This window comes from Loxodonta africana, chromosome 15 (assembly GCF_030014295.1).
Source record: "Loxodonta africana isolate mLoxAfr1 chromosome 15, mLoxAfr1.hap2, whole genome shotgun sequence".
Classification (NCBI taxonomy): domain Eukaryota; kingdom Metazoa; phylum Chordata; class Mammalia; order Proboscidea; family Elephantidae; genus Loxodonta; species Loxodonta africana.
Genome location: NC_087356.1, coordinates 78,722,240 through 78,741,894, shown reverse-complemented (window position 1 = coordinate 78,741,894; position 19,655 = coordinate 78,722,240). Strand labels below are relative to the sequence as shown.

Genomic DNA, 19,655 nt, shown 5'->3' with positions numbered 1-19,655 from the left:
TCTTAGTGCATTCAAGGCAAGACTTGGGTTTGTCATACAAACTTTCAATGTGAAACTAACAAAACTCCACCCTCCCTGTTCCTCCCCATCCCTGCCTCCACTTTACCTTAATGGGCAGGTCCCTCCTCAGTGTGTTCTTCTTCCTCCACAGCTTCTGAAATGATTGGGAGCTGTAACCAAGGGAGGGGGAAAGAAGGAAGGAGAGATCTGGGGATGTAGGGAGAGATATGAGCGCAAATCCTTTTTATTTGAGAGCCCAAAGAATCTAAACTATTTGGGCAAGTGGATTTCAAACTGGGTTTCTCTGAGCCCTCAGGGCTCTCTGGGACTGGGCGGTGAGGTGTCAGGTTGGTGCAACAAGGATCATGCTTCCCATTTCTACTGAACAACTAGATTTTCCCAGTTTTGATTTCAACTGGGCAAAGAGTTACGGGGCTCTGAAGTGAAAACTTGACAATCAGCAATTTGACTCCACCCTATATCTGACAGATAAGGAGACCCGAGTCCTGACACTGAACTGCTGGCCTGAGGACACATGGAGGCTTCAAGACCCTGCCCAGAAACTTCCTGCTTCTAGGACTCCTCCCAGCAGGTCCCAGGCTCACTGAGGGGGCAATTCTCATCCCTGTGGGAATTCCCAGGTCCCCCCTGGTGTTCCTACAGGACAGGCATGCCCACCTGGAACTTCTCCCCATGTCTCTTTCAATCGATGGATCAAGGTGCTCTGCAGAGCAGGGAGAATGGCGTGAAGTGAGGAGAAGCTCCTGTGGATCAGACATTCCTGGGGAAGGAAAAAGGATAAGCCATGAGGTGGAGGGCTGGACATCCACCTGCCACAGCCTATCTCAGCTGATAAGACAGACACTCACAAAGTCCCTGCAGGCTGCACTCGGACTCAAATGATAAGGACCGCAGGGGGGATGATTTTAGCTCAAACTGAGGATGGAGTTTAGGTAAGAATAAGTGTCCCCCAATGGCACAAGCAAGTCAAGGCCAGTGTACCACTGCACAGGTGGGGACTAGGGTCTGTGCAGGGGCTTCAACCACAGACCCCAGTCCTGAGACCTGACCGAAGAGAAGAAGGAGTTCCCAGGGTCTGGGTGAGGGGGTCCCCTGGGCCTCACTCACAGCCTACCTTGGCTACCTCAATCCAGTGCTCAATCCCTGGCCTTGTCTGGGGTTTTCATGTTCCTGTCCCCCAGGCAGGTGGTGATTACACAGTGGACCACGCTACTAAACTGTGACAGTGGCACGGATGGTAGGTGCCAGGTGCTCCTTGCCATTCTTGTTTCTCTGAAACCAGATGGAGCCTAGGCAGTCTTACGGCACCACTTTCTTGAACAGCTCCTGGAGAGGAGGAGAAATGTCACTTGACCTTTTGCCACCCCAGCTCATATCCCACAGTCCGCCTAGTCCTAGGCTAGGGCCCATTGGTCTAAGCTGAAGCTGTGGAAGCTGAGCTTTGTGGGTGTGTCTTGGATTTGTTCTCTTCCTATTGAGACGCCCACCAAACAAGTGACCCAGGGCTCACTGCTGGCAGCGGAGAGCACAGCATTATCATCTACCCTATCCTCACTACGAAAGCACCACAAAGTGGCTCCAGCCTGCACATACCAAGGTAGTATCTTCTGCCCATCTTGATAAGCCCTTTTGGTCTGTCACCCTATTCAGATGCACACTCTCCCTGGGTGCCACAACTAGAGGCTTTGTTTGGAAGTTTTCCATACAGTCTTGGACACATCAGGTACCTAATCAGTACTGATGTTGGTGAGGACCCCCTGGGCAGAAGGGTGGGCCACCCACAAACTGAGTGCTCATCAGGGAATACCCCTCAGCCTTTTAACGAGCCAGCGTCCTACCAAGCTATGTATTTGTCCTATCTCATCGAATCTTCACAGTCACTGTATGCAGCAGGTTGGGTCAGTAACCTAGGTCTCCTGTTCACATGTGGATAGCTGCCCAGGGGTTTAAGAAACTTGTCCAAGTCCCGTGCTTGGTAAGCAGTGGAGCTGGGATTGGACACAGATCATCGGAATCCAGGTCAGAGAAAAACAAGTCTTGGGCATCAAATGCCAGAACGAAGTTCTGCCCCAGGGCCACACCACCAGCCTAGCTGCTCACCGCATCCATCATTGTCAATTGCTCTGCCACCAGCTTGGGAGGGAACGACAAGATGTTCAGCTTCTCTCTCAGCCCACGCATTGTGCTCTCAAGTGAGGGGCAGGAAGGCTCTGGTGTTGGAGCTGGCACTGGCCCAAGCTCTGGAGTAACTGTTGGGGCTGGCGATGGACCTGGTTCTGGAAATGCCAGAGGAACTGCCTACAGCTCTGGAGCTGCTAGTACAGCTGATGCTGGAGCTGTGAGTAGCTCCCCAGCTGGTCCTGGAGCTGGAAAGAGGGAAAATTTCACCAACAGAAATGGCTTTCCATATGCTCTTCCAAACATAGAAACCACACCACTACTTTTGTGAGCAGCCCCAGTCCAAGGACCCCTCTTCTGGGAAGATTTCCTAGACTGCAGTCCACAAGATGAGTGGTCTAAGGCTAGTCTTTTTTCCCATCCCAACCTGAAACTTGAGAACTTCCTCCCTGGGCACCCAATCAATCCGCCCTCCCCACGTGCTCTCATACACCCTTCCTCATTCTGTCTCACCCTCTGCTCTGCCTCAGTGGGCTCTGGGTGCATCGTGTGTGCAAGGAGAAGGCGGGCACGTTGCTCCAGGTCTGATCCGGGCATATCGAGCCCTGCGTAGTCTACTACCAGCCAGAGGCAGGGAAAATCTGGGAGCTCATAGAAATCCTCCGGGTATTGGTCCAGCAAATGCCCAGGATGGAGGAGATGGCATTGGGGACAGGTGGGTAGGTAATACAACTAGAGGCCTGGCCTTTCCTTCCATGCATCCTCCAATGGGATCTCTGTGGGGAGCTGGCCTACTTGCCAGGCCCTACCTGTCCAGAGGCCAGCCCCACCCCAGCACCCACCCCCACTCTGGCCGTCTTGGCAATGGGAGCATGGTGCTCCAGCAGGGGGTAGCCTACATCATAGGAATACCTGGTCTGACCAACTGTTTCCTTGTACTGGGAGCCTGACCCATTCTTGTTTGTCTGCCCTGGACCTTTCCTCCTGGATGGTAAACTCCAGGAGGGGAGGGAGTTGGTTGAGTGCTCTGCTCATTGCTCTATGCTGACACACAGTAGGTGCTCCATAAATGTCTTATGGATGAGTGAACAATGGAGTCTGTCCTCCTTCCTGCATCTTCCTGGGGCCATCATGGCAGCACCACCTCTAGTTTGTACACCCACGTGCCTTATTCTCCCACTCCATATGTGGGCCCATCCCCCACTAACATTGTGCTCCCAAAGGGCATGGTTGCAGCCTGGTCCAGCCTCAGGTGCAGCTGGGCACACAGCCCTCAGGTCTGAGCCAGGTTGGGAAGGAGGTTAGACACTACACCTGTTCTGGGCCCCAGGGTGGTCGGTAGTGTAATGCCGGCAAGCTGAGCTGAGATGAGGCTGGCTGGGGTAGGGATGAGTCTTCTCAGGTTACCTCTCTGAGCCTGCTGCCCACCTACTCCACCAGGTCCTCTGGACCCTACTAAGTCAGGGAACAGAAAGGCCCCCAAATCTGCAATTCACGTAAACAAATTAAAGTAACAGGAAATGGGCCAGGGCACAGGAACAACGCCATTCCTCAGAACAATGGGGCAGGGTATCAGAAAACAGCCAGCAAACTTCCTTAAAGTTTTCTTTCAGAAGCAGCTGGATAAAACCAGCCCCAGGGACATGCGCAGAACATCCACTTACGACGACTGTGTGACCTTCCACCAGGGGCAGTGAGGGGCTGCAGCTGCAGCTTGAGAATTGAACTGGGGGAATAGGCGACTACACAGGTGCAACACCCCATAATAAGTCCTGCTACGGATTCCGGAAGCCTCCGGGACAGGAGCTGTCTAAAAGCCATCTTAAAAAGGTGCTGCGCGTGCACCTTAGTTAACCTATCCCCACCCAAAATGGGCCACTTGCCAGAAAACTCCACTTATGCCTCTGAATAAACACGAGCCTTTTACTCTTCTCCCCCCCCAACCCCCCCACCCACCCCCGCATCAAGAATTTTTAAAAAACCATGCAAATCCTTTGTTCTGGGACACGGGGGTAAGCATTGCCTAGGCCCTCCTGTTCTCCGCTTGCAAGCCTCTTTAACAAAGCTTTGCTTGTGTGGAAAATTCTCCTTGCCTTACCTGTTCATTCTTGACCAGTAAGAGGCAAGAACCTTATTCAAATAAAGGCGTAGAGGCGCTGGCAACACCACCCCAGCTCTTTGAATCCTTTCCTGCTACAGTGGGAGTCCACAGACTTCAGCCCTCTGGTGGGAATCATAAGACGTGTGAGACCCAGGATTTCTGCCCAGCCTAAAAAAAAAAAAAATTTTTTTCTTCTCAGCTGCAACTCCCTCCACTCTTCCCACTGGTCTGTGGAGATAGGGGCCCCCCTCCTAGACTCCAAGTCCACTCATTTTTTTATTTGGTCCTATGGGTCTGCCATTCCCGAGGATGTATGCGTACCTACAAGAGGCTGTGAGTGCGCCACAGCAACGTCCCATGTACATAACCGCTTGTGAAGTCTACCATTACTGTCTGATACACAACTAGAACATAAGCCTAGGATGGCAGGGGTTTGTGTCTGCTTTGCTCAAGGAATGATGATGCTAAGTGCCTAGAAAATACCTGTAAATGGTAGCTGCTTAATAAACATATGAAAAAAAAAATGAGCTGCTGTCTGCACCTTCCCAGATACCTGAGTAGGCCAGTGTCCCTCTGTCACCCTTAGGGTTGCTTGCTCCAGTGACAGGGACTCCAAGATGGAATTTCAAACTTCCTTTCAAATGAGGAAACGGTTTTTGCCAAGATCCTGGTGTCAGTGAGGGGTGAGGCCGAGAGCTTCATCATGGAGGAGAGGAACGTGAATAAATAGGAACCACGACAGCCCCTTCAGCAGCCCTTTCTACAGAGCCAGGCACTGAGCAAACACTCCCCATGGCCGATCCCATTTAATCCTTATAATAACCCTAGGAGGGGGGTCCTTTCACTTCCCTGCTTTTCAGAGAAGCAAAAGAGGTGACATTCTCAAGACACACAGCTAATAAGCAGCAGATTCGCCACTGTGCTGTAAAAGGGCAGGCACTTACTTTTTGAAAAGGACTTCTAAGAGCTGTTTGGTGGTGCTGAAGGTCCGGTAAGTGGACAGAAAGGCAGAGAGAGGTGTAGGGGGTGTCATTCTCCTGGAAGGCAGGCACCAGGGGCTCCCTAATGTTTCAGTTGTAAATGCTTTGTGTGTCTGCATTGAGGACTTGGTATACAGGCTGTGCACTGACTCATTTTCACCCTGGAGGTAGCACGAAGAGGAGACATAGATTGTGATGCAGCACCATGAACAACTAGGAGGGTAGGGCGTGGAGTACACACAGGGAATCCCTAAAGCATAACACCATTGTCATCATTTTCATCATCACAACTCTCCTCATGAATCTCCCCAAATCACATGATTTCTCCTTCAGGAATTCTCTGTCCCCCATGGAGCTCTTTCCCCAGTGGACCCTGTCTTGTTCTGACCACTACCTGTCTTATTAGCTAGGTAGGTATTTCCTACCTGCCCACCTAACTGGGACCCCATGAGGGCTGTGTGCCTAGGTGCATCACAGCGGTGGCTAGGCATGAACTGATCTTCCCTGGTCCACTCTGTGTTACCTTTTGGGTTCTTTCTGTCAATTGGCCTGAGGGCTCTAGGATCGGGGGCGGGGGGCAATGTCCAAATCGTTGAAAAATATTCTCACTCTATGATTTCCTGAGCCTGTTGCCTCTGGAGAAAATGCTGGTGGTGTAGTGGTTAACTGCTACAGCTGCTAACCAAAAGGTTGGGAGTTCAAATCCACCAGGCACTCCTGGGAAACTCTGTGGGGTAGTTCTACTCTGTCCTATAGGGTTGCTATGAGTTGGAATCAACTCAATGGCAACGGGTTTGGGTTTTTTGGTTTTATTGCCTCTGGAAGTTGATACGCAGCAAGAAAACATCTTGCTTTCTTGAGCTTCTTTGCCCAAGTGAGCTGGGTAGGGAGTTTTTCTCTACAATGTGGTGCCTTGTTACTAGAGTTCCAAGTTCTGATGGAATTATCACCAAGGAAGTATGGTCACTTCCTATGTCCCCTTACCTAGGCCTACTCCTTGAATAAGACCTCCCCAATAGGCCTCTGAGTTTCACACTCCTCTCTCATGCCATCTCTGTATCTGTAGACAGGTAAGACAACATCATGATTCCTACAGCCTTCCAGGACACCTAGGTGCAGTCAGTGCCCCAGCTTTGAACAGACAGAGCTGGCTTCAACCCTGGCTACTCCTTACCAATTATGTGACTCTTGACAACTATTATGCCTCTCAAGACTCCCCAGTGCCCACATCTGCACAATGGGGATTATGCTAGCATCTACTTTCTAGAGACATCATCAGGTGTTCGTGAAGTAACATCTATAAAACCCACGGTCTGCTGTCATGTGTAGCTAACGCACGTGCTTAAGAGTTAGAAAAATTCCAGCAGTGGTGGGAAGCAGTATGGAGTAGAACTCAAAACAGGGCTGGGTTCTGGGCTGTGACATTGGGAAAACTGCTTCTGCTCTTGGTCTCATATCCCTGTCTGCACCATGAGGGGGATGAACTTAAATACAAACTGGATACCATTGCCCTCTGGCATAAAAGCTTCTAGTGGCTTCCATCATATTTAGAGTCAGATCCAACTGCCTCATTTCAGGCTGCACATTGGCTTCCAATGATCCCACCTCCTACACACATCCCTGTGCATTGCCGACTTGTTAAGTGTGGCGTGGACTCAGTGACTACCTTCTAAAAATTAGAACAGGGCAAAATACACGGGATTTTCATCTTACACTTTCTTTCCCTTGTTCTCTCCTACCCTTTACTCTGGGGAGCAGCACAATAGTATGAACTGCCCTGTGGAGAAGCCCATGTAGCCAAGAGCTACGGGAGGGCCCTGGCCAACAGTCAGAGAGGACTTCAGGCCCTTAATCCAACAGTTCACAAGAAACCAAAACCTGCCAAGAGCACGTGAGGGAGCTTAGAAGTGGGTCCGTCCCCAGTCACGGTTCGGTTGAAACCACAGCCCTAGCCTCCTGAGAGACCTTGAGTCAGAAGTACCAGCTAGGCCATGCCCAAATTCCTGATCAGCAGAAACTGTGAGATATTTTATGTTTGTTGTTTGAGCCACTAGGTTTTGGGGAAACACTGTCACAGAACAACCGATAATACAGGCTACCAAGCCACAGGGTTTGGCCCGGTCCTCCTCTTGTCCCCACGTCCTCTTCCCAAGCTCACTCTGGCCACCTTTCATCCCTCTTCTCTGGACAAACTCATGTGTGCCTCTGAGTCTCTGCTCCAGCTGTGCCTTCTCCCTGTCACCATGTTCCTAGCCTTGTGCACTGCTAGCACCCTCTTGCCATTCTGGTTGCTGCATAAATGTCACCTCAGCGAGTCCCTTCAGAACTTCCCACCTAGTAGCCCACTGGGCCTCCCTCTCTTGCTGTATTCTTGCTATCACACTTGCTCTTTACTTTCACATGTGTTCACATGCTTTATCCTTCTCGCCTCCCTGACTGTGAGCTCCTGCAGGGCTGGGACCATGTCAGTCATTTCTAGAACCGTACCCAGTGCATAACATGTGTGAGTATTCAGAGCATATCCCAACCCATAGTTGGTGAATAAATGAGACGATCTCTGACCAGCTCAGACTGTGGAGGGCAGATCTTAAAAAAAAGGGGTGCAAGTTGGTTCTGAGTCAGGGAGACCGCCAGAATGACCTCTGAATGACTCTTCCCTGCTTCTGTTGCTCCAGCAAAGCACATGACCACCACTGAGAGTAGAGGCTATTCGCCCCCTGGTGGCCAGTGCTAGCAACACAACCCCAGGCCAAGAAACCACAAAACACACACCTTGTTCAGGTGTCATCAGGACAGCTTCTCTCCTTGGCCTTAGCAGGGCAAAGAAAGGGATAGGACTTACAGATGCCAAGGTCGGGGTGGGGGTCTTTGAAATCTCCCTTGCCATCCTCTTTCCCTCAGTTGGCCCTGGGTGTCCAGTTCACATAGGACACATCCTCACCACAGCCATGGCAATGACCCCGACCCCACATCCAAAGGAAGACCCTGAGGTTCCAGCAAGGATTGGTCTTGGCCCTGGAACCTGGACTCATGGCACAGTGCTCTCATGCTCTGTCCTACCCCAAGTCCCATGTCCCCCAGCCCCAAAGCTCTCTCTGCTCAGATGGACCTCCAAGGACTAGAAAGCATTTTCCAAGGTCCACGGAGTGACGTTGGTGATCGATGGAGAACCAAGGCCAGCAGACACCTCTTTGAGTCTGCGGAACCCATGGGGTTACCCATTCCAGAACCCAGTTATAGAGGAGAAAACCGAGGCCTTCTTTCCTGTTGCCCCCTTCACACTAGCAGAGGCTTACCCTAGCTCCAGGTTCTCAGAGCATCAGGCTGGTGCTCCAGCCCAGGCAGACCCATGGGGACCTCTGGGCTCTCCTGCCCATCAGCCTAGCCTTTCCCCCATCTCCATGCTATGGTCCCCTGGACCCATTGCTAGGAGACTGCATGCCACTGTCCGTGGCAGAGATTCTTCCCACCTCCTACTTCCTACTCCTTATCTGCTCCTCCTCTGACCCCATCTCCATGGTCCTCACCTGTGAGTTTCGTGTTCGTGCCTATGAGCGTGTAGGGATGTTGAGAGGAAAATGTCCCAATGTGGCAAGGGGTGAGGCAGCAGACCCCCACACCTTAGGGGCTCTCATTCCCAAAGGCAATCCCAGGAGAAGTTGAGGTCTGGACTAGGAGGCTAAAACCCTTCCTGATTCTCTGCACTCTGCCCACCTCGTGTGCTGTGGGCCTTCTCTCTGGGCCTCATTTCCCCCACTGCACAGTGAGGAGGTGGGGGTGGAGCAGTGTAAGTGCACCCACAGTGAGGACCTGGTGTCAGCCTCCCTCCACACTGGACTGGGGGGGCAGTTTGCAGTGACCACTGGTGGACAGGCCTCCCTAACACAGGTGGACGCTGGGGGACACTTCATGGAGGTGCCACGCCTCCTGTCCAAGGCCATGTGCGCACACGGGGCTCTATGCAGGCCTGCGCACTGCACAGATCTGACTCCAACTTGCTACACAGGAGCTCACATAATGCGCCAAAGCTTCCGCTTGCTCATCTGGCCCCCCACAGCCCCCGAAAACGCTGCCACCTGCTCTGTGCTCCTGTGAACCCTGACGCCCTGGTGCCACCCCCAACTCGAACAAGCAAGGGCTGATAGGCACTGGATGTTGGGCATGGAGGGCCTGGAGGTGCTGGAGCCACTGAGCAGCTCCCCTCCCCGCTGTACACACTCTTGCTCTGATGCCTCCTGCAGGGCCTGCCCGGGGGACTGAAGGGCCTGGAGACACTGAGGCAGGAAGTAGGTGCATCACGGCAGAGTCAGACTGTCCCTCTGCTTCCTCCTCTACCCGCTCACCCTCTGTCCTGGCTGAAAGGGCCCTGGGAAACTGAGGTCCAGCCTGTCCAGCCCAAGCCCTGCCTACTGTTACTGTCTGATCCACAATTTGAATGAAAGGCCAGGAGGGCAGGGATCTGTGTCTGCTTTGTTCATGGAATGATGCTAAAGGCCAAGAAAAGCGCCTGCACATGTTAGGTGCTTACCATATATTAAAGGAATTAATGAGCCGCTGTCAGTGCCTTCCCACAGATCTGAGTGTGTGGGCTGTCCCTCTCTAGCCCTCAGAAATCCCGGCTCTGGTGGCAGGGACCTCAACATGGGATTTCAAACCTCTTTTATAAATGGGGAAAAAGTGTTTGGCAAGGCCATGGGATCAGTGAGGGGTGAGGCAGTGATCTTACTCCTGGAGGAGTAGAACATAATAAATACGAACCACCACAGCCCCCGCAGCAGCTGTTTCTACAGGCGTAGGCACTGAGTAAGCACTTCCCATGGCCTATCCCATCGAGTTCTTACAATAACCCTATGAGATGGGTCCTCTCGCCTACCTACACTTCAGAGGAACAAAGATTCAGAGAGGTGAAGTGACACACAGCTAGTAGGTGGCACTGTGCTGTAAAGGGGCGGGTACTTACTGTGGGAATAATAGGTCAAAGCTTGGTTCTGTGGTGCTGAAGGATCGGTGGGTGCACAGAAGGTGGAGATATGGGAGACATTGTTCTTCTGGAAGGCAAGCACCAGCAGCTCCACTATGGTCTCAGTTGTGAATTCTCTGTATGTCCTCACTGAGGAACTCTTTTCCATGGTCAGGGACGACTCATTTTCACACAGGAGGTGAGGCAAAGGAGGGACATACAGCCAACTGCGGCACCATAAACAACCAGGGGCGTACAGTGTTGGAACACACACAGGGCACTCCCAAGCCCTCAGTGACTTTTGGGAAGAAGTGGGTCATGATTTCCTTGAGGGCAAAAATGTTCTTGACTTTAAAAGTAGAATTTGAGGTGGGGCAATAATTGAATATATTACTATGTTCAAGTCATTTTATTAGCTGGGTAATTACAGTGCCTCCCTGTATTAAGAGTATTATCCCATACATACTCACAAAACATCCTCATTCTAGAGATGAGAAAACAGAGGTTTAGCGATGTCAAGTGCTGTTAGCAATCATACAGGTCAGAACTCAGAACCATGCAAAGGTCAGGCTGTGTGATACTCCCTGTATTCTACCTGAGTCTTCGCCTGTTCCTGACGTGGAAGAGAGGGTCTGGTGAAAATTCATTTCTCAACAGATTGGAGGCAGCATACAGGGCAGAAAAAGAAAGACACTCGCAAGGTGTGGAATCAGCTTGCAGAAAGCAATTTGGTCTTTGTTCTCAGTTTGTTCCAGCCAGATCATACCTGAGGCTAACAAGTGAGGGCTGACTAGACCAAGAGGGACCACCTGGGGGCCCAATGTTGTCTAGCCTCAGAAGGCATGATGTAATCTGTTATGGCCACCTGGGGAGGCTGATAAGAGCCCTGAACAGGGAGGCGCAGATGAGCTTCCTGGCTGATGAGGACATCGTCTCTCAGGACAGTGTGTATCCCTTGGGACATGGATACTCCAGGTCAGGAGCCCTCCGAGACCTTGCCCTATATGTCACTTCATGTGTACCCTTTTTGCTGTAATAAATCTATAATTTTAAGTATACTATACTTTGCATGAAATTCTGTAAGTTGTTTCAGCAAATTATCGAACCCAAGGACAGCGTCCTCTTCAATGTGTAAGGCCTGATCCAGCTTCAGGTGGGTCAGGGGAGGGCTACACGGGCGGCTGGTCTGAAGAATGGCGCCCTTCTAACTTGTGAGCTCTACCCAGCTCTGGGTGCCTAGGGTCAAATAGAGAGCTCCATGTGGATAGCTGGTGACAAGGATAGAGAAATAGGAAGGTGAGAACTGGGTCACTCTCCATATTTTGGGGAATGGATTCATGCTGATCTTACCACATAATCAGGGGCAATGGGGAGACTGGGCCTTATTGCTCTTTTCTGCTGCTGAGCTGATGTTAACTCATGATGACCCATGTGTTTCAGAGCATTACTGCTCCACAGGGTATTTGTGGCTGTAATCTTTATAGAAGCAGATAGCCAGGCCTTCTGTGATGCTGCTGGGTGACTTTGAACCACCAATCTCCTGGTTACCAGCCACACACAAACTCTGTGCACCACCAGGGACAATGGTTGATGAGGATGGAATGTGCTGCAATGACTCTGATTCACAGACATGGGATTTTGGAAGCAAGGGAATGAACAGGTGGGGGCCAGGAAGCCTTTGTAACCTGCGGCCGCACTGCAACATATGACGGAAAGCTGAAGTTACCAACGGAGCTTAAAGGTGATGGCTCACTATATGCACAAGGAAATGGAAAGTAACAAGGAAAAAACAAAATATACAACACCTTGATCGTTATTTGGAGCCCTGGTGGCACAGTGGTTAAACATTCGGCTGCTAACCAAAAGGTCGGCAGTTTGAATCCACCAGCCGCTCGTTGGAAACCCTATGGAGCAGTTCTACTCTGTCCTATAGGGTCGCTATGAGTCAGAATTGACTCAACGGCAAAGAGTTTGATTTTTTTTGGGGGGGGTGGGTTTGGTTATTATTGGTAATAACTAAAATGAAAGTAAGAGATGAGTTCAGCTTAGATTCTGGCAAACCCGAGATACAGCCAAGAGCCTCAGAGCCATTTCCAAAGGAAATATTATACAGAAAGAACAGAAAGTGAGGTCCAGGCTCACTCCCAAGAAAACAGTGAGAAAAGGCAGAGGGGAGAGTCAAGGGACTCGTCCCAGTAGAGTGGAAATCTTCAGAAGGCTATTAAGAGAAGACTACAGTGAAAAGTCCCACCTAGAATTATTCGGGCAAAGGTCCCACAAGTTAATGAAGATGATTTACAAAGGGTCAGAATCTTCCTGATTGGACCCCTAGCCAGGCATAGAAGGCCATATGCATATGTTTAAGTAAAATTGTTGGTGGGGGAGAGAACACTGGATGAAAAATGGAATATTTAAACAGGCTTCACGTAAAGTGGTTGTATTTCCTTTTTCTGAATGTATTATGGAAACGGATATTGTGTTTAAATGGGAAGCATTTTGCACAACAGCAGGAATGTAAGTCCACCCTTCAGTTAATACTAATTGGATATGCTAAATGGGAACCACTAAGATTGCCCAAGCCCACGTGGCTTGTTATAATAAATTGGGGCTTACGCCACAAGGCTGTGAGCATCGCCCAGCCACAGTTGCTGTGATTTTGGACGAGGAGATTTTCCTTCGAGAGACAATTACCAGAAGAGGGTAAGACTCTGAGTCAAGAAGGTAAAACAAGTCAGCTTGGTGGACTGAACTGCATGCAGTTTGCCCCCATGTATGAGTTCTGACTGACTCACGGGCAATGACCAACAGCTGAGCTACAGGGTCAGGCAAAAGGGCAATGGAAACCTGGCCTATTAAAGAGATGCCTGTGTGAAATCTGAAGGGTGCCTTAAAGTAGGACCCTTTAATATCCGTGCCCACCAGAAGAACCTCTTTCCAGGACTGTAGGTTAATTGGAGCTGGTAAGTAGATAGCCTGGTATGCTCGCTTGAGGTGACCACCTAGGTCCTCCATGAAAAGAACGGAAATGGGAGAGATGCAGCAATGCAGAGATGGGCTTAATTTAGACATCTTCCTCTTGCACCCTTTGAGGTACAAAATGCCAAAAGGAACTGTCCTGTCTGCCAAGAGTCTGCAGACAGTTATGGGGCAGATTCCCCGTGGGTGGAAGGGCCTGCACATAGTGGCCAGTCAGACTGGTGCTGGTAGTCCTGGAAGACTACATTTACTCTGGACTGGCCTTTGCTGAACCAGTGGTAGATTCAAATGATCTGAATGCTATAAAAGAATTGGAACAGAAGACTGCATCAATTTGGGACTGGTAAGTTGTACTTCTTCAGACCACAGAACATACTTTTATCCACCGAGTAATAACAGGCAATTAAAATATTAGTTATCTAAAACAGGGAGTTAAAGGCATGAAGGGCTGGCTTACACGCCTTCACGAGTGTGTGCTCACACTCAACATGAGAGGGGACAAAGGAGAATCCCCACTGGATAGATTCATCTTTTTCTGGTGGATCAGGGGAAGAGAGGGTAGGAGAGGACGTTGGCATGTCTATAGCTGTGAGTGATGGAAGCAGGGATGCTTCCTAAGGAGCTGTAATTGTCAGTGAGTGGACTGAGGGAGAGATATATGCCGGACTAATATTACTGCTGGCAATCTAGACCGGTACAGTGGCCAAGCCTAATGTGCCTTGTGGGTAATGCAGCAGGGAAAATCCAAGATCATGTTATTATCTCCAGAGATTTGGAGCAAAAGAATCACGTTGACTCTTAGCTCAATTACAGCCAATGCCTGAAAGGGAGAAGCCCTGAAAACACCTGCCTGTGGAACCAGACAGGGTCTGATGGAAATCTGAAGCAAACCAGAGTGACCTGGGCCTGGGAGAAATTTTCGCCATATGGTGGATTGGACTAATTGTTAGTGACTGCTTGGACTGAGATTATACTGTCGATGGTCAAATGCACAGGGGGAGGGAAGTAAACTTGCAAATGTTACGCATGTGAAAGAACCCATGACCAAAGGCCAGGGGTAAACTTTGCGGCAGGGCTTTGAATTGGTATCAATCCGTTCAGTCATGGCTGATGAAGTGAAACCAGGACCAAGTGGGAGGCCTCACACTACCTGACTTTAGAATCTATCATACTGCCACGGTAGTCAAGACAGCCTGGTACTGGTACAACAACGGATACATAGGCCAATGGAACAGAATTGAGAATCTAGATGTAAATCCATCCACCTAAGAGCAGCTGATATTTGACAAAGGCCCAAAGTCCGTTAAATGGGGGAAAGGAGCTTCTTTAACAAATGATGCCGGCATAACGATATCCATCTGCAAAAAAATGAAACAAGACCCACACCTCACACCACGTACAAAAACTAACTCAAAATGGATCAAAAACCTAAATATAAAATCTAAAATAATAAAGATCATGGAAGAAAAAACAGGGACAACAAACACCAGAAGAGAAACTAGATAATGGGAGCTCCTAAAAATCGAAGACTTACCCTCATCCAAAGACTTCACCAAAAGTATAAACAGACTGGGAAAAAGAATTTTTTTGGCTACAACATATCCGATCAGGGTCTAATCTCTAAAATCTACAAGATACTACAAAATTTCAATCACAAAAAAATAAATAACCCAATTAAAAACAGGGCAAAGGTCATGAACAGGCACTTCACCAAAGAAGACATTCAGACTGCTACCAGATACATAAGAAAATGCTCACAATCATTAGCCATTAGGGAAACGCAAATCAAAACTACAATGAGATACCATCTCACCGCAACAGGCTAGCATTAATCCAAAAAACAAAAAATAATAAATGTTGGAGAGGTTGTGGAGAGGCTGGAACAGTTACACACTGCTGGTGAGAATGTAAAATGGTACAACCACTTTGGAAATTGATTTGGTGCTTCCTTAAAAAGCTAGAAATAGAAGTACCATACGATCCAGCAATCCTACTCCTTGGAATATATCCTAGAGAAATGAGCCATCACACAAACAGATGTATGTACACCCATGTTCACTGCAGCACTGTTCACAATAGCAAAAAGATGTAAATAACCTAAGTGCCCATCAACGGATGAATGGATAAACGAATTATGGTATATTCACATGATGGAATACTACGCAACGATAAAGAACAACAATGAATCCTCAAAACATCTCATAACGTGGATGAATCTGGAAGGCATTATGTTGAGTGAAATTAGTCAGCCACAAAAGGACAAATATGGTATGAGACCACTATTATAAGAACTCGAGAAAAGGTTTAAGCATAGAAGAAAACATTCTTTGATGGTTATGAGGGTGGGAAGGGAGGGGGAGGGGGATTCACTAACTAGATAAAATAGTAGATAAGAATTATCTTAGGTGAAGGGAAGGACAACACACAATACAAGGGATGTCAGCACCACTGGACTAACCCAAAAGCTAAGAAGTTTCCTGAACACAACCAAACACTCCAAGAGATAGTGTAGCAGGGGTGCGGGTCTGGGGACCATGGTTTCAAGGAACACCTAGGTCAATTGGCATAACAAAGTTTATTAAGAAAAAGTTCTGCATCCCATTTTGGTGAGTGGTGTCTAGGGTCTTAAAAGCTAGTGAGCGGCCATCTAAGATGTATCAATTGGTCCCAACCCACCTGGAGCAAAGGGGAATGAAGAACACCAAAGACACAAGGAAAATATTAGCCCAAGAGACAAAACAGGCCACATAAACCAGAGACTCCATCAGCCTGAGACTGGAAGAAGTAGGTGGTGCCTGGCTACCACCAATGACTGCCCTGACAGGGAACACAACAGAGTACCTGACGGAGCAAGAGAAAAGTGGGGTGCAGAACTCAAATTCTAGTGAAAAGACCAGACTTAATGGTCTGACTGAGACTGAAGGAACCCCGGAAGACATGGACTCTCTGTTAACCCAGAACTAAAACCATTCCCGAAGCCAAGTCTTCAGACAAAGAATAGACTGGACTATAAAACGTAAAATAATACTACTGAAAAGTATGCTTCTTAGTTCAAGTAGATACACGAGACTAAACAGACAGCTTCTGTCTGGAGGCAAGATGAGAAGGCAGAAAGAGACAGGAGCTGGTTGAATAAACACAGGAAATCCAGGTAGAAAGGAGGAATGTGAGGTCACATTATAGGGATAGCAACTAGGGTCACATAACAATGTGTGTATAAACTTTTTATGAGAAACTAACTTGACCTATAAACTTTCACCTAAAACACACACACACACACACACACACACACACACAAAATTACCCATCCCTATAAAGAAAATGTTCTACATCTGACTACGGTGAGTTGCTTCCGGGGTCTTAAAAATTTGCGAGCGGCCATTTAAGATACATCTACTGGTCCCACCCTGGTTGGAGCAAAGGAGAATGAAGAAAACCAAAGACACAAGGGAAAGATTAGTCTAAATGACTAATGGACCACAACTTCCACCACACTGAGCCCCAAACAACTAGATGGTACCCGGTTACCACCACCAACTGCTCTGGCAGGGATCACAATAGAGGGTCCCAGACAGAGAAGGAGAAGAATATGGAACAAAATTCAAATTCACCAAAAAAAAAAAAAAAACCAGGCTTGCTGGTCTGACAGACTGGAGAAACCCCAAGAGCATGGCCTCCGGACACCCTTTTAACTCACTACTGAAGTCACTTCCAAGGCTCACCCTTCAGTCAAAGATCAGACAGGTCTTTAGGGCCAGTAGTAACACACATGAGGGATGTGCTTTGTAGTTCAATCATGTATACAAGACTAATGGGCACACCAGCCCCAAAGCAAAGACGAGACAGCAGGAAGGGACAGGAAAACTGGACAAATGGAAACAGGGAACCCCGAGTGGAGAAGGGGAGAGTGTTGCCACATCATGAGGTTGGCAACCAATATGTCACAAAGCAACTTGTATATTAACTGTTTAATGAGAAACTAATTTGCTCCGTAAACTTTCACCTAAAGCACAATTTAAAAAATTAATTAAAATGACTGATTCCTGTATCCTACCTCCAGAGGCTGATTAGTCTGCAACGTGGTCTGGTGAGGAAAATTTTTAAAAGATCTCCAGGTGATTCTAATGTGCAGCCAAGTTTGAGAAATACTGCTCTACACATAGACTTATTTTTCCCCCAAGTTTTATTTTGCCCGTTTTGTTTCTCTGAGTTCCTTTGTTCTGTTGGTTTTAGTCTCCACATTCCTTCAAATATCTGGTGATCTTTCCACATTCATATTTAAGGATAAGACACACATACACACACACACATACGGAACGAGACAACAGAAAGCTGATTGGAAGTACACAGACAGGCAGAGACCCGGACGTTAGCCTGAAGAATTCCTGTCAGTATCTATGGGTCTTCTCTCTTTGGCTGATCAGTTTCCTAGGAGAGGACTATTCCACCCTGAAAGTTTAAGCTTGGCAGGGGGCCAAGAGTCTCACCGCTCAGTCTTTATTTAACCCTATAAATATGGCCCCTGACTTCTAGGACTACCCACATGCAGAGCCCCCTTGGTTGAAAGGCTATCTTCTGCAGGAGTGAGGGGTGGGTGGGTGCGGGATGGGAGCGGTTCTGGATATCCACTCCCTACGCAAACCTCCAGTCAATTCTCCTGCTTTCAGTCCCATCGGACACACTTGCTATCAGAAGTATCCGGCACTTTCAATTCCTGACCCTTTCCAGGGCTCTACAGCATGAAATGACTTGCTTCTTACTGGCTTCCCTGGTCCCCTTCCCCATGGTCCCCACCCACCCAGCTCCACTAAATCCATTACCACTTGTCCATCTTCCAAAATTTTGTTGCTATCTGGTCTACTGTTATCTCTTTTCCTATTATCTGTCCTTGTGGTTTGTTTTTTTAATTCCTATAGTGTTCTTTTAGTGAGCTTCAAGGAGGGAGTGAAGATGTAAACACAAGTGTTCGATTTTTGTTTATGTGGAAGTGTAGCGAGGCAAGGATCACAGAGCAGGTGAGGGACACTTCAAGCCAGGAAAACAGCCTGCATAAAGGCTTAGTTCAAAGAGGAAACTCATGAGTCACGTGCGGCCCAGAAAACAGATCAGTTTTGCAGGAGCACAGTTCACACTGGAAAATGATGAAAAATGAGACTTTCAGGGTAGAATGTAAGTAGCCGAATGGAAAATCTGAAAGGCCAAGTTGGAAATTTATTCTTAGTAACATAATTAAAACCAAAATTTGTTGCCATCGTGTCAACTCCGACTCATAGCAACCCTGCTGGACAGAACATAACGGCCCACGGGGTTTCCAAGGTGGATCCAAACTGCCAGCCTCTGGTCAGCAGCCAGCCTCTTAACCACTGCGCCACCGGGGCTCCAGTAACATAATTATCATATCTTAAATACTGTGGCACTTCATCATTTCAGGTATCTTTATCCACAGGAAAACCTACAAGGTAAATTAGCGCTTTCTAACTGTTTCATAGCTGGATTGTGTCACAGAACTTAACTGACTTTTCCTAGGGCCACCAAGCAAACGGCCAAGAGGGAGTAACTATGAATTGCTGAAAAGGAACGAAGAGCCCATGATGAAAGCTGTCTCCAAAGATGACCACTGACAGCTGGGGTGGGTGTGCTGCGTCAGGAGAGGCAGTGCCTTAACCATTAACTTAGGCATGCAGCCTTAGTGCCAAGTCTCAGCTCTAGCCAAGAAGGCAACCTGATTGTTCCCTGCAAAACCTAATGCAACCTTTGGGTTCCCATCACATTTTGCCTCCCTCCTTTCACAGTGAGTTAAATGTGAGCATTAATGGTACCCATCTGAGTGGAGCCCTGGGCTTGGTATGGTGTCAAAGTGAGGCCTGAGCTCAGGGATGTAGATGTTCCTGCTTCTCAAATTCAGGCATGACGGGAACATCACAGCTGGTTTAATACTTTGTAAGAAAACCCCTTCCCCTGCTGTCTACGTGTTTATTGTGTATATGTTAGGCTAACAGTATAGCATTTGAATGTAATTTTCTCCTCCGAACAATTCATGCCCTACTTCCCCCCCGTATCAGTACTTCGCTCCACTGTCCATTCCAGTTGCTTGCTCAAGCCAAAAAGCCTAGGAGTCATCCTTGCATTCTTCCCTTCCCTCCATCCCTAACACCCACTTCTGTAGGTTCTACTGCTGCTGGTTGTTTATCTGTTCTCTCTCAGTCCCACACCCTCCTTTCTATACTCTGTACAGCTGAGCTGGGAAGCCTAAAAACTATTTTCCAGATTCCCTTGCCAGCTGTTGGTTTCTGCCAGTGGGAGGCACTGGAAGATGAGAAGCTGGGAGAAAGGAAGTAGCAGTTGTGTGCAGCTGTTGTCGTGGGGTAAGGGACTGTGGCCTCCAGCCATTCAAGACCTGGCCACAGCAGCACCTCTTCTGTGTCCAGGACCAGCAGTGCATACCACCTCCATTCTCTCTTCTGCTCTTTCTCCCTTCAACACTTGTGCAACAGATTTC

The 19,655-nt window shown here is 48.5% G+C and overlaps 1 protein-coding gene across 10 annotated transcripts in view; it reads right to left on the bottom strand.

Annotated features, from left to right (window-relative positions):
* The window catches only part of IFT46 (intraflagellar transport 46), a 39,002-nt gene that overhangs the window by 2,008 nt on the left and 17,339 nt on the right, over nt 1-19,655 (bottom strand). For 5 of the 10 annotated variants that reach the window (XR_010318015.1, XR_010318013.1, XR_010318010.1 and 2 more), the window contains 6 exons: nt 5,185-5,381; nt 4,238-4,408; nt 2,122-2,387; nt 1,136-1,347; nt 679-781; nt 107-207 (listed from right to left, as the gene is read on the bottom strand). Coding sequence is in view for 2 of the 10 variants with exons in the window: in XM_064268984.1 (XP_064125054.1) it covers nt 4,333-4,408; nt 5,185-5,381 (273 nt within the window). In the remaining 8 variants the exon portion in view is untranslated. The other 5 variants (XR_010318011.1, XR_010318014.1, XM_064268984.1 and 2 more) reach the window with 5 other exon arrangements.